This window comes from Zonotrichia leucophrys, chromosome 9 (genome assembly GCF_028769735.1).
Source record: "Zonotrichia leucophrys gambelii isolate GWCS_2022_RI chromosome 9, RI_Zleu_2.0, whole genome shotgun sequence".
Classification (NCBI taxonomy): domain Eukaryota; kingdom Metazoa; phylum Chordata; class Aves; order Passeriformes; family Passerellidae; genus Zonotrichia; species Zonotrichia leucophrys.
The window spans coordinates 18,022,688-18,034,717 of NC_088179.1; the positions used below are offsets into that span (position 1 = coordinate 18,022,688).

Sequence of the window (12,030 nt, forward strand, 5' to 3'; positions counted from 1 at the left end):
AAAGCAGTTATTAGGTTTATAACTCATTTGCCACTTAAATTTGTGCAACCAACCAAGGCGATCTAAATAGGTTTGAGTTGCCCCTTGGGTCCGGGATGTAAGCGGTAAGAAGGAGGATTAATTATGGGTGTGTGCAGCAGGAGGACACAAAGGCTGTCCGGTGGCGCGGGGAGCGGGGCTGGGCTGGGCTCCCCCAGCCCCGGCACCCCCGGAAAACTCCCCCGCGATTGTTCCTGAGCTGCCGGGGGCCAGGGCTGGGGCTGGGGAGCTGCAACTTGTTGGCAGTAAATAAGGCGCTGTCAGGTGATGATGCTCCGGCGCGTTTGAAACGTCCCGAACAAAGTGGAAACGAGACGTTTTTCATACGGGATTATCGATGTGATACGATACGATATGATATGATGGAACGATAACAGCAGCATCGATCTCTTGTCCCCTGTTTGGACAAGGTCCATTCTTTGTGAGCAGGATGACGGGATCTGCCCCTGGAAATGTGCTCCGAGCGCCCAGCGGCACCTGGCCGGTGCCTCTTATGTCATTTATTGCAAACACGTTCTGTTATCGGCTGGGGGCTCCTCGGGGCTCAGGTAATAACCGGGTAGCTGTCAGCTTCTCCCGTTTAGCGCTACTCAGGCAAGAATGGCTTTGCCAAACTGTTCCAGGAGCTGATGCTATTTGTTACCACGATTAGGGGGAAAAAAAGAACATTCACAGTAACATGGGTTTCTATAAGCAAACGCCGAGCAATTTTCCTCAGCGCAATGCATCAGCAAGTATATCCAAAAGAGCTTAATCTACTTCTTGCAGGTTAGGTGTGAGAGAAATCAGCAAGGGCTGCTCCGGGATGCCATGAAAATCCCGGCTCATTGGCTTGGCCGCGATAGGACGAGGCACATCAAATCGAGGCGGAGAGGGACAGAATCAATCATTCCCCTTGGCTGAGGAGTGAGCCCTCGCCCTGGAAATAATTTCGAATAAAACTTGTGTAACCAAGTGTAACCCAGTTTACTCTGAGCAGATCGTCGAGAGGGTAAAAAAAAAAGTTAAAAAAATATTATGGAAATAAGCCAATAAAACAATCTGGACTGAATTAATAAGAGTGCAAAGTTTCTATCCATGTATAAGGATAATATATTAAGCCAAAAAGGGAGACAGGTTATCTCTAAACAGGATTAAAATGCGTTCGTGTATAGGATTAGACCATCTCATCCATATAAAAACAGTGTCTCTCCTCCTCCTCACAACACTTTATTATATATTAAAAAAAAAAAAAAGCAAAAAACTTTCCCCGTTAGAAGCACTTGGGAAATGCGTTTTATTAATCGAGAGCCTTTTTTTTTCGTGCAATCAAATGCAACTGATGGCCCTGAATAAGCCGCCTTGTTAGGAAACGGGCCATTTTTTAAAACCTGTGATCAAAACAGACCTGTCTTCAGAGAGAGCACAGCAGATTTAAATGTTGGTCAAAAGGAGTCACAACTGTTCATTAAAAGCAAACCCTAACTAGTGCTAATGTATAGCCATTTTGTGAGCTCAGGACTGTAGAAAGAGGAGAAAAAAAGTCTGAGAGTGTGAGCTGATGCCGTGCTGGCTGGCAGTGTGTGGTCTATTGTAGGGAATGTGCTTTTTCCACTGAACAGAGAGCCCCCCTCTTTTATTCCCCAGCTCTACTGCACCTGCACTGGATCAGGGAGCTACTGCCATTCACCACATCAACAGAGAAGACATCTCTGACAGCACTCAATTCATTACATTTCTTCCTGCTTTTCAAACCAACGCACAAAAAAAAAAAAAAAAAAAAAAAAAAAAAAAAAAAAAAAAAAGTATTGCCAATCAGTGCCTGGGGTGCAGGGAAGAAATCTTACAATACTTTATATTCGCCGCTCATTTTGGATTTCATTAGTCAGAAAACTCACTTCTCAGCCAGTTGCAACTTTTCTTTCTTTCTTTCTTTCTTTCTTTCTTTCTTTCTTTCTTTCTTTCTTTCTTTCTTTCTTTCTTTCTTTCTTTCTTTCTTTCTTTCTTTCTTTCTTTCTTTCTTTCTTTCTTTCTTTCTTTCTTTCTTTCTTTCTTTCTTTCTTTCTTTCTTTCTTTCTTTCTTTCTTTCTTCTCTCTCTCTCTCTCTCTCTCTCTTTCTCTCTCTCTTTTCTTCTTTTTCTCTCTCTCTCTTTTCTTTTTCTCTCTCTTTCTTTCTTTCTCTTTCTGTCCTTCTTTCTTTCCTTTTCCTCCTTCCCCCCCCTGCTTAGGGGGCTTGGGAGCGGGAGCGGGGCCGGTGCCACTGCCCTGCCTGGCCGGGGCTCCGCAGCCCCGGGAGCGGAGATGGGCCCGTGCCGGGGCTCCCCAGGAGAGAGTTTATTCATAATTCATGGGAGCAGAGCAGCTCTCCGGAGACGGGGGGAAAGAAGGGGCCGAGGAGCCCGAGGTGTCCCGCAGCAGCTGCGGGGGGAGCGGGGTGCGGGGGTGTCACCGGGGGTGTCACCGGGGGTGCCGGGCCGGGGCCGCTGCGGGGAGGGGACGCGCCGGCCCCCCTAACCCACGGAGAAAGTTGTTATCGGCCAAACTTCTCGAAAGGGACTCCGGGGAATTTGGGGGTAGCTTGGTTTCTTGAGGAACCGTTTTTCAGAAGCATTTGCAAGCAAAAGAAACCGAGCCGAGGGGTTTAGATTCAGGTATTTGATCTCGCCGGACCCAGACATCTAATTAGAGTGGCCTCAGCGATTGAAATGGTGTTAATTCCCATTGTTCCCCGCTCAGATCCCTTGGCCCTCCACCGCTGGGATGCTCTCCTTTTCAAAATTGTAAATAAAAATATTTCTGTTTGAAACGACCAACCAAATAATTTCTGTATTTCCCCCTTTTCTGGCCCATTTTCCTCCATCACAAGCAAAAGCAAAAGCAAACTCCTGAGTATTTTTTTCGCAGACGCTGGCAAAGAATAACACCCCCTCTGTGGGATATTAACAGAAATAAATCACAAGGAGCTCTTGCCTACCTGAAGAGTAGGAGGAAATCCGACTGTCTGCTTTCGGGTGTAAAGTGTGTATCGATAAGGAAGACACAGCCGACTCAGAAACGGGACCCAATTAATCTATGGGTTTCTTTACATCACCCCCTGTTAGGATGTGTGCTTTGGAAATATTGATTCATTCATTGCAACAGGAAAGTCGCAACTACTGTGTGTGCATAACACGGGGAGGACACGGAGCGAGAACCCGCAGCAAGGCGAAGCCCACTCACAGGAGAGCCAGATTGCTTTTTAAGCTAAAACTAATAATTTCATAACTGATTCACATTCAATCTGGCGCCAATGACGTCACGGGGTATTAGCATACGAGGAGGGATGAAGCCAGTGTGGCTGGAGTTGATAAGGTGCCTCCTGAGGAATTCGCTGCTTGTTTTAATACATTAATTATTTCTCTGTCTTCCTCTACTTCTGCAATTTGTAACAGCTTAAAGGGGCCATCATTCCCGGCGATGCCAGGAGGACACGTTGGAGAGCTTGGGAGGCAGCGCGGGGATGAGCCCCGGCCCCGCTCCCGGAGCCCGCGGAGCGCTGCGGGACTTGGCTCCAATGGAGCCGCCTCGGGCCTGGCCGTCCCTGCTTGCCCGAGTGAGCTCGGCTGGCCCGGCCCGGCCGCCCCGCAGGATGGGAGGGGGATTTGCAGGATCAGGCCCTTGGCTTAGAACGCGTGTGAGTTGTGAGTGTGCGGGAGTGAGTGTGAGCTGGAGTGCCAAGACACCCCTGCGGAGCCTTCCCGCGGGAAAGCCTCTGCAGAGGCCCGTGTCTTTCCAGCACCCGGTGGCATTCTCCCCTCTACCCCTCCCCATCCCCATCCCCTGCCGTTAATCACGATTTTCTGGGGGGAAAAAAAAAAAAAAAAGAGGAAAAAAAAAGCGCCCGCATTACGTCATCAGCCCTAACTGGTGCGGGGATGATGGGGTCACCGAGGACCCGGGGCGGGGGAGCCCGCGGGGGCCGGGCCTCCCCTCCCGTTCCCTGGGGCAGCGGCCACTGTCCGGCAGCGGGGACACATCCCGGGAGCGGGGACACATCCCGGGGACCGGAGCAGCGCTGTGCCCGCCGCTGGGCTCGGGACAGGGAGACGCGCTGGGGGCAGACGGCAGACACAGCCCAGCTCCGTGCCCCGGGGCTGACAGCGCTCCCCCGGCCTCCCACTGTCCCAGAGCTTGTAGGAACCGGCGGCACCGCCGCTTTGGCCCCACAGAGCTCGGCCGGGCCCTGCGGACGCGGCCTGACAGTTCCCCGCCCGTAGGGTGCCCTCGGGGACTCTCCCGAGCTGCGGCCACCTCGCTCCTCTGAAGAAGGCAATGCCTTGGAAAAACCGCTCGGTGACTCGAGTCTGAAACACATTTGGAGGGAAGGAGGGAGGGAGAGGCGCTTTTATCAGGGGGTCGGGGGAACGGGTAGGGACGGGCGCAAGACACAGACAAAACACAGAGAAATCCTAAAAGAATTCAATTTAAAAGAGACGAATTAAAAAAAAAAAAACACCAAAACAAAAAACCTCAAAACATACAGCCACTTTGCACAAGCTGTCGCCCACATGGCGGAGGTCCTGCGAGGCAGCACGCTGCGCCAGGGGATGAGCCAGGGACAAACTCCTGCAGAAACTTCTCCGGCCTGGCCCTGCTCCGCTCCCCGCGGGCGCTCTCAGCGAGGACCCCGGGCCCCCGGGCTCCCCCCGCTCCTGCCGGCAGAGCTGCAGCGGCCCGGGCCTCTCCCGCGGGACAGCCGGGCCCGAACCCGCGCCACACTGCTCGGGAAGGGCCGCCCGCGCTCTCCCCAGCATTGCTAAATTGTAATGAAAAATCGCAGCTTGTTTCGGCGCGCCCCCTCCCCCTGTACGCACAGGCGCACACGGATACAAACACACGCTCACACAGGCACGCACAGGCACACTCACACACGCGCTCTCACACGCGGCTCAGCCACAGCAAACCCTCTGCGAACTCCAAAGCAAAGCTCCAAAAGCATCCAGCGAGGTTCGGGCTTTCGCTTTGTTCCCCCCGCCGCTCCGCTCGCACCTGCCGGCGCGGAGGCTCCGCCGGGCCCGGAGCGGCCGCGGTGCCCGGGCAGGGCCGGCCCGCAGCACCGAGCTCGCCTCCCGCTCCGGCACAGCCGAACGCGCAGCTCCGGGGATTTCCATTCCACCCCGGGCTCCTTTCCTTTCCAATTCGCAAGCGAAGCAGCCCCCACACTCACTGTAGCGCTGTGCGTCCTCGCCAAGTGAATTGATTCCTCAAAAGCAAAATAGTACCAAACTCTCGCAATTCCCCGTGCCATCGTCAGAAAAACTGGTTTTAATTACCAAAACTGAAATAGCGGCGGTGCTAACTAGCAGGCGATCAAACCGCAATCAAACTTAAATCTCTGAGCAGTTAGCTATAAACTGTCAGCAATTGAAAAGTAAACCTGGTGCACACAAAGGCTCTGTTTAATTTTCTTGTTGTAATGGCTCTAAATGAGGACCCCATCACTATGCAGTTAAGCGGTGTTGCTTGTCCCCCTGAGGCGCTGATCAGTTCTTTTTAATGTGAGAAAACTGGCAGCTCGAAGCCCGTCAATGGAGCTCCCACAACAAAAGTCCTGAAAAGCTGAATGAATTGGGTTTGTAATTACTGCTTCCCTCTCCCCCCTTGCAGCTTATCTCTTATTCATTCAACATACATTATTGTCACCTAATCGCACACTCCCAACGTTATTTTGGGGTTTTTTCCTTTTTTTTTTTTTTTTTTTTTTTTTTTTGTATCTACTACTACGGACATGTTTGTTGAAAAAATTAAACAAAATAATCCTCCCTTCTCTCTCCCCTCCTCACCAAGAGAAATGTTGAAACGACAGTGTCAGGCGAGGCTGACTGGCGTTAAAAAAAAGCAAAGACGAAGCTCTTCTGCCATCAGAATGTCAGCATTTTGCATATATCCTCGGAAATCTCACAACCACCGAAGCAGGTTTCACATTTTAGTATTTGAGTTAGATCGGGATTTAAATGACTGAAGTGTATCTAATCACACCTATCAGTAATGGGCCTCTTTCCTTCAGTGGGGCTTACATTATATACTACTTAAATTGCTGGGCTATCTACCTCTTATTCGGAGGCAGATATCCAGCTCTGCTGCCCGTTGGGGACGAGGAGGAATTAATATCGAGAGAAAACACTCTGCTGTGGGGATCAGCTCACCCCTGATGTCCCACCCGGCACCAGTGGGCATCTCAAGGAATCAAAACGTGGTTTCGGCCAAGAAATGCCTGTCGGCAAGCGAGAGCCACGGGCTGGAGCCGGGGCTGCGAGGCAGAGCCTCTCCCCAGATCCCCCACCGCAAGAAGCTGTCGGTTGCAGAAATAAGTACAGCTATTACAACCAAATCTACTAACAGTCTAAATAATTAATTGAACCATTGCTCTTTGACCCTTGGAAAGTCCAGTAGGGACCCGTTTGTAGTAATAATACCCCCGAATGAGCCCTTGTCAAATATTCATTTAGTGGTTAATGTGAGCGATTTCCCCCTGGGACAGTCTGTAATACCAGCTTCCCAGCTTTGGCAAGAAACCCTGCTAATCTACCTCTCCAGTTCCGCAAAATATTTTAACACCCCGGTACTTAAAAAGCTGTAAAAAATCACAGGGGAAACTATAATCTTATCCTTGGGTTCACTTCGGCTGTGTGGAAGGTTAGGGAAACATTACACTGGCGCTCTTGGGCCGAGCATCACTCTGGCTATAAAATACACAACAATTCACGAGAGGGAAAGCACAGACAGCCTCAAAGGTCTTCAATAACCAAAATAAAAACATACCCACGAGCTCTGCTACACATTTCAGCTGCCATGAACGAAAGCCCAGGATAATGGCTTAGGTGTAAATGGCGTTATTGAATGTGTTGAATTTAAAATGAGCAGTGGACAATGGCGTTCCTCCAAGTAGCACTTTAAAAATAAAACTGTTCAGCTGTACATGTAAAATGCTTTGGGTTATCCTCCCTAAACGGATAAATGGATGGATGGATGGATGGATGGATGGATGGATGGATGGATGGATGGATGGATGTAAGGAATCTGTCCAAGGGATATCAGGTTTCAACCACATATATTCCAAATCGTACTCCGAAATCTAAGCTTAAACAAATTGCCCTTATAAAAAGTTGCTGAATTCACTAAGCCTGAATATGTGGCTTAGTGCCTTTTGTTTAGGGGTATTAGCTCTCCTTCTCTATGCGAATTGTAAAAGGACCAACATTTCCAAATACCCCCCTCGAATATTTTAGTTAGCACTTCAAAAAGGGGCCAGGTTTTATTGCTGTTAATTGGCTAAGATTCGCTTTTAAAAATGGAATCGTGATATCGATTGGGCTTTTATTCCTGGTTCTCTTTTCTCAGCGAGGCAAGCGGGAGCGGGGATGTGGGCTCGTTACCACGTGAATAATCCCCAAATGCATTGCAAACGCTCACAGCTCTGAAAAAGAATGTTTTACTCGTTGCATTAGTGTAAAACACACAGAAAAGGTTGAGAATCTGCAAAATTTTTTTGTCCGGCCCAAGTACTGCGACGGTGCAGAAATAAAAGAGACAAAGGGAGCTAAACTACAAAACCAGGCAGTGAGCAAATCTCCACGTCTCCTAGTCTGGCAATGCTAGTTTTCATCTGGACACCAGGCTTCAATGATGGAGGCCAGAACTGAGCCTAAGAAATAGCAATACCAAATAAAAGCCACAACCAGCCAGGTAATATTGTGTGTGTGTGTGTGTGTGTGTGTGTGCATTTCACCCAGCCTTCTTTCCCCGACCTAAAGCCAAATCCAGTGGCTGACAAGAAATACTGGAGAGAAAAGCTCAGCAACGCTTGCCCCGTGCCGGAGTGCCCACTTTGTGCCTTGCCTAAGCCAAACATCACATGCTTTCCTTGCCACGTACCACATGCCATTAGCAGAACACACGATCAGTTTGCAATCACAGTACTTCAAATCCCAAAATTCGTACCTTTTATATTATTATTATTATTATTATTATTATTATTATTATTATTATTATTATTATTATTATTATTTACATCGCCCTCTCACGCATTTCCCCTAAGGGCAGCAGGCCCAAACACCCTCTGGGGCTGCCCAGGCACTGCCCGCCTGCGCTGCCCATCGCCCTGCCCTGCCCAGCCGCGGGGCCTGGCGCCGGCCGGGGCCGCCAGCGCGGAGCGGCGCGCGGAGCGGAGCCCCGTCCTCGGCAACTGCGGGAACGACTGTACAAAGTAAAACTCTACCTGGCACGGACGGTGGATCTCTCCTTCTATATGGCGGGCGCCACCGCTTCTCTTTGGGGCTGTGACCGGCTGCAGAGAGTGTCCGAAACGGGGCTACACCGCGCTGGCAATTTAAGAAATAGGATTCAAGAAAGAGCTGTGATAAAACGTGAAAGTCTCTGGCATTCGACTGTTTTTGCTTGTTTGTTCGGTTTTCTGTTGTTTCTTACCTCTGCCCGGTCAACCCTACGCCCGCCCCCACCTCTCACCTCCTCCTGCGCGGCCCAGGAGCCGGGAGAGGAAAGTTTGGGAAGCGGCGGACAAAGGGAGCGGCGAGGGCTGAGCCCGGCCCGGCCGGGCGCGCTCGGGTTCCCGGCCTTGGGGAGCCGGCTCCCCTGCTGCCGGCCCTGTGCAAGGAGGCTCGGCTGGGAAAGGGCAGAGAGAGGAGTGCGTTATCCGCCTGCGGAGCCGGGAGGCCGCGGCAGTGCCCGGGCCCGCCCGCCGCTGCCGCCGGCCCCGCCAGCCCCAGCTCGGCCCCTCCGGGGGCAACAAGTGGCCAAAGGCAGCGGCGACAGAACCCCCAAGCCCGGAGCACCCCGCGTCCTCGGCAGGGAACTGGGGAACAGCCTCTCACCCCACGTTCCCCTCCTCCCGAAGGAGGCACAGGCAGTTATTCCATTAAAGCTATCGTACTTTCTCTCTCTACATACATACCTATAAAAATATTCATGCGTTATATATATGTAGTTATATATTACTGCATTATTTATCGTATTCGGTTGGCTACGATGATACCTTCTACTGCATGAATTATTCAAAAAACATCTTGCGTTACAAAAATAAATCCAAGACTCAAGCGGAACTTCAGTGTCCATATGTCAAAAATTTATTTATCTCAAACTGTGCATAATGGAGTAAAAACTTAACTTGAATATGTACCTGTTATAAGGATGGTATTAGTTCAAATATATACATGGACTGTCGGCAGACTGATTTCAAATAATACAGAGCCGAATCTTTAAAATACAACTACGGAAAATGAGGAGAAAAAAAAAAAAGAACTTAAAATATCATCACAATAAATTTACAGAAATATTACAAACCATAAGAAAATATTTCAAACACAGTAATTTCAGGTTGGTAATTTTCCTTTTTTTTTTTTTTTTTTCCTTTGAACAGGATGAAGTCTGGAAACAAAAAGTTATTATAAATTAACAAACGGCGTGTGAACCTGCATGGCAATTTTTGCTTTTTAACAAGAAGTAAAAAAAAAAAAAAAAAAAAGAAAGAAAAAATTTAGTACAATCTAAACGTTTGCCCTTATCCAGCAAACCAAGCCCATGGTTCGCAAGTACTCATCCTACCTCTTTTTATCTTTTGTACAATTTCTAAAACAATTTAAATGTCCAAATGCCGTAAAATAATTTCCTCTCCTCTCGCAGCTACTATAAATTCAGCTGCCACAACCACAATGGTCCAAGAAGACTCTAATTTTTAAAAATAATTGGCAAATTCTCGAGCTTGTGTTTTTTTCTTCTCTTTCTATTGCCAATGGACATTCTGATTGCCATGTGTCTTTTGATAAATACTGTACAAAAGTTGCCTGCAAATATTAAAACATCTTCCTCTTCGCTCTTTGAGTCTAGCTCTAAATATTATTGGTAAAGACTTTTGCAAACTTTCTGCAAAGTTCCTACCGTTTTAACTAGAACTTTTTAAAAGTTTTGTGTAGTTGCTTCCCCTCCGAGATCTATACAAGTTCCTTGTCGGTTTAATTTCTGACCCCCCCCACCCCAAACCCCACCCCCACCCCCCTTCCGGAGTTTTCTCTGTACAAAAATAGTCCAAAAAAAAAAAAAGTCCAGAATTTCTAATAAAAGTTTTTTTGTTGTTTGTTTTGTTTAGTTTTCCTTTCCCTCCCCTCCCACCCCCCCGGCCCCTTTGTCTTACATATGTGATAGAGGGAGTGTGCCATTAATGGCTGTGCCAGGAACAGGTGCACTCTGGTAGTGTTGGGACATATGAAGTCTGCTTGGGGCAGCTGGTTCTGGTACTTCAGCACCTGGTAGATACATGCTGATCATGTCCCGAAGGTCCCCAGCTTGGCAAGGAGCCCTTGAATGAGACGAGGAAGTGACTACGGGGGGACTGGAGCTGGATTCCGTCTTGACCACCGAGCCCATGGAGCCCAGGGCCATGCCCGGGGTCCCTTGCTGGGAGTAGGACATGCTGTAGGTGGGCGATCCGTTCATGTAAGTCTGCGAGCTGGTCATGGAGTTGTACTGCAGGGCGCTCACGTCGTAGCGGTGCATGGGCTGCATCTGCGCCGCGTTGTGCGCGTTCAAGCCCGGGTGCTGCGGGTAGCCGAGCTGCTCTTGCATCATCCCATAGCCTCCGTTGGTCCAGCCGTTCATGTGCGCGTAACTGTCCATCCTCTGGTTCACCCCAGCTCCCAAGGTGGCCCCAACCCCGACCCCAGTCGTCATGGTATTGGTGCCCGGTGCCAGTAAGCCCCCCGGCAACGTGTACTTATCCTTCTTCATGAGGGTCTTGGTTTTCCTCCGGGGTCGGTATTTATAATCCGGGTGCTCCTTCATGTGCAGAGCTCTGAGCCGCTTGGCTTCATCAATGAAGGGTCTCTTTTCCGCCTCGGATAAAAGTTTCCACTCGGCCCCGAGCCGCTTGCTGATCTCGGAGTTGTGCATCTTCGGGTTCTCCTGGGCCATTTTCCGCCGCTGCCCGCGGGACCACACCATGAACGCGTTCATCGGGCGCTTGACCCGGTCCGGGCTGTTCTTCTGGTTGTTGGCGGCCGAGTTGGAGTTGCCTGTGCCTCCCCCCGAAGTTTGCTGGGGGGCGGGAGGTTTCAGCTCGGTTTCCATCATGTTGTACATTCAAACTACTTTTGCTGGAACCAGCCTTGAGCAGAGAAACGAGGAGCAGCCGCAGCGGAGTCCCAAGCCGGACTTTTTTTTTTTTTTCCTAGGGAGGGGTAGGAAAGGGGGGAGGGGGACTCCCCAAAACCACACTTGGATCAAGATCAGGATCTTCTTCTTCGCTGATGGATTAATAATGCTAATAACTGCTATTATTACCGCCGGAGTCTTGATTTTAAAAAACTTCTTCCTCCTTTTTCCCTTTTCTCTGCCTGCCGCTCTCTCTCTCTCTCTCTCTCTCTCCCTCTCTCTCTCTCTCTCCACCTCGGTCTTAAAGAGCCAGCAAACTACTTTACCCCCTTTTGCAAACACACACACTCTCTCTCTCTGCCTTGACAACTCCTGATACTTTTTTGAACAAGTTAATAGACAACCATCCATGTGATGGGGGCTTGTCAGGCAATAAATGCGTTCGCTGCGGCCAATCAGCGCTCGGCGGCTCCGCCACTGAGGACAAGTCTCTTCCCCTGGTTTTGCATGAAACGGGGCGGGGGCTGGGCGCGCCGGGACGGCTCGGCGGGGAGGCGGGCCCGGGGGCGGCCCGGGCGGCCACTGGGAGCCTTTGTATCTCCCCTTCCAGCAACAGGTCACACACGCCTTTTGGAGGAAGTGGGTAAACAGCATTGTTGCTACGTGGTGTTTTTTTTCTTTCTTTTCTTTTTTTTTTTTTTTTTTTTTTCCCTTTAAGTTGATGTTGGCTTGGGGCTAGGAGAAGCCATGGGGGGAGCGGAGCGGGGACGGCTTCCCCCAGCCCTGTGCCGGTGCCCCTCGGGACAGAGGGGCCGCCCGGCCCTGCGTGCGCCTCGCTCGCCCCGTCCAGGCCGTGCAGTCCCCGTGAGG

General features: G+C 50.1%; 1 protein-coding gene across 1 annotated transcript; it reads right to left on the reverse strand.

The window, feature by feature from the left end:
• Positions 1–9,117: 9,117 nt before the first annotated feature.
• On the reverse strand, positions 9,118–11,630 carry SOX2 (SRY-box transcription factor 2). The gene has a single exon (XM_064721465.1). It carries the CDS (start codon positions 11,146–11,148, stop codon positions 10,201–10,203), a length of 948 nt encoding a protein of 315 aa, XP_064577535.1. The 5' UTR covers positions 11,149–11,630; the 3' UTR covers positions 9,118–10,200.
• Between the last annotated feature and the right edge of the window lie 400 nt (positions 11,631–12,030).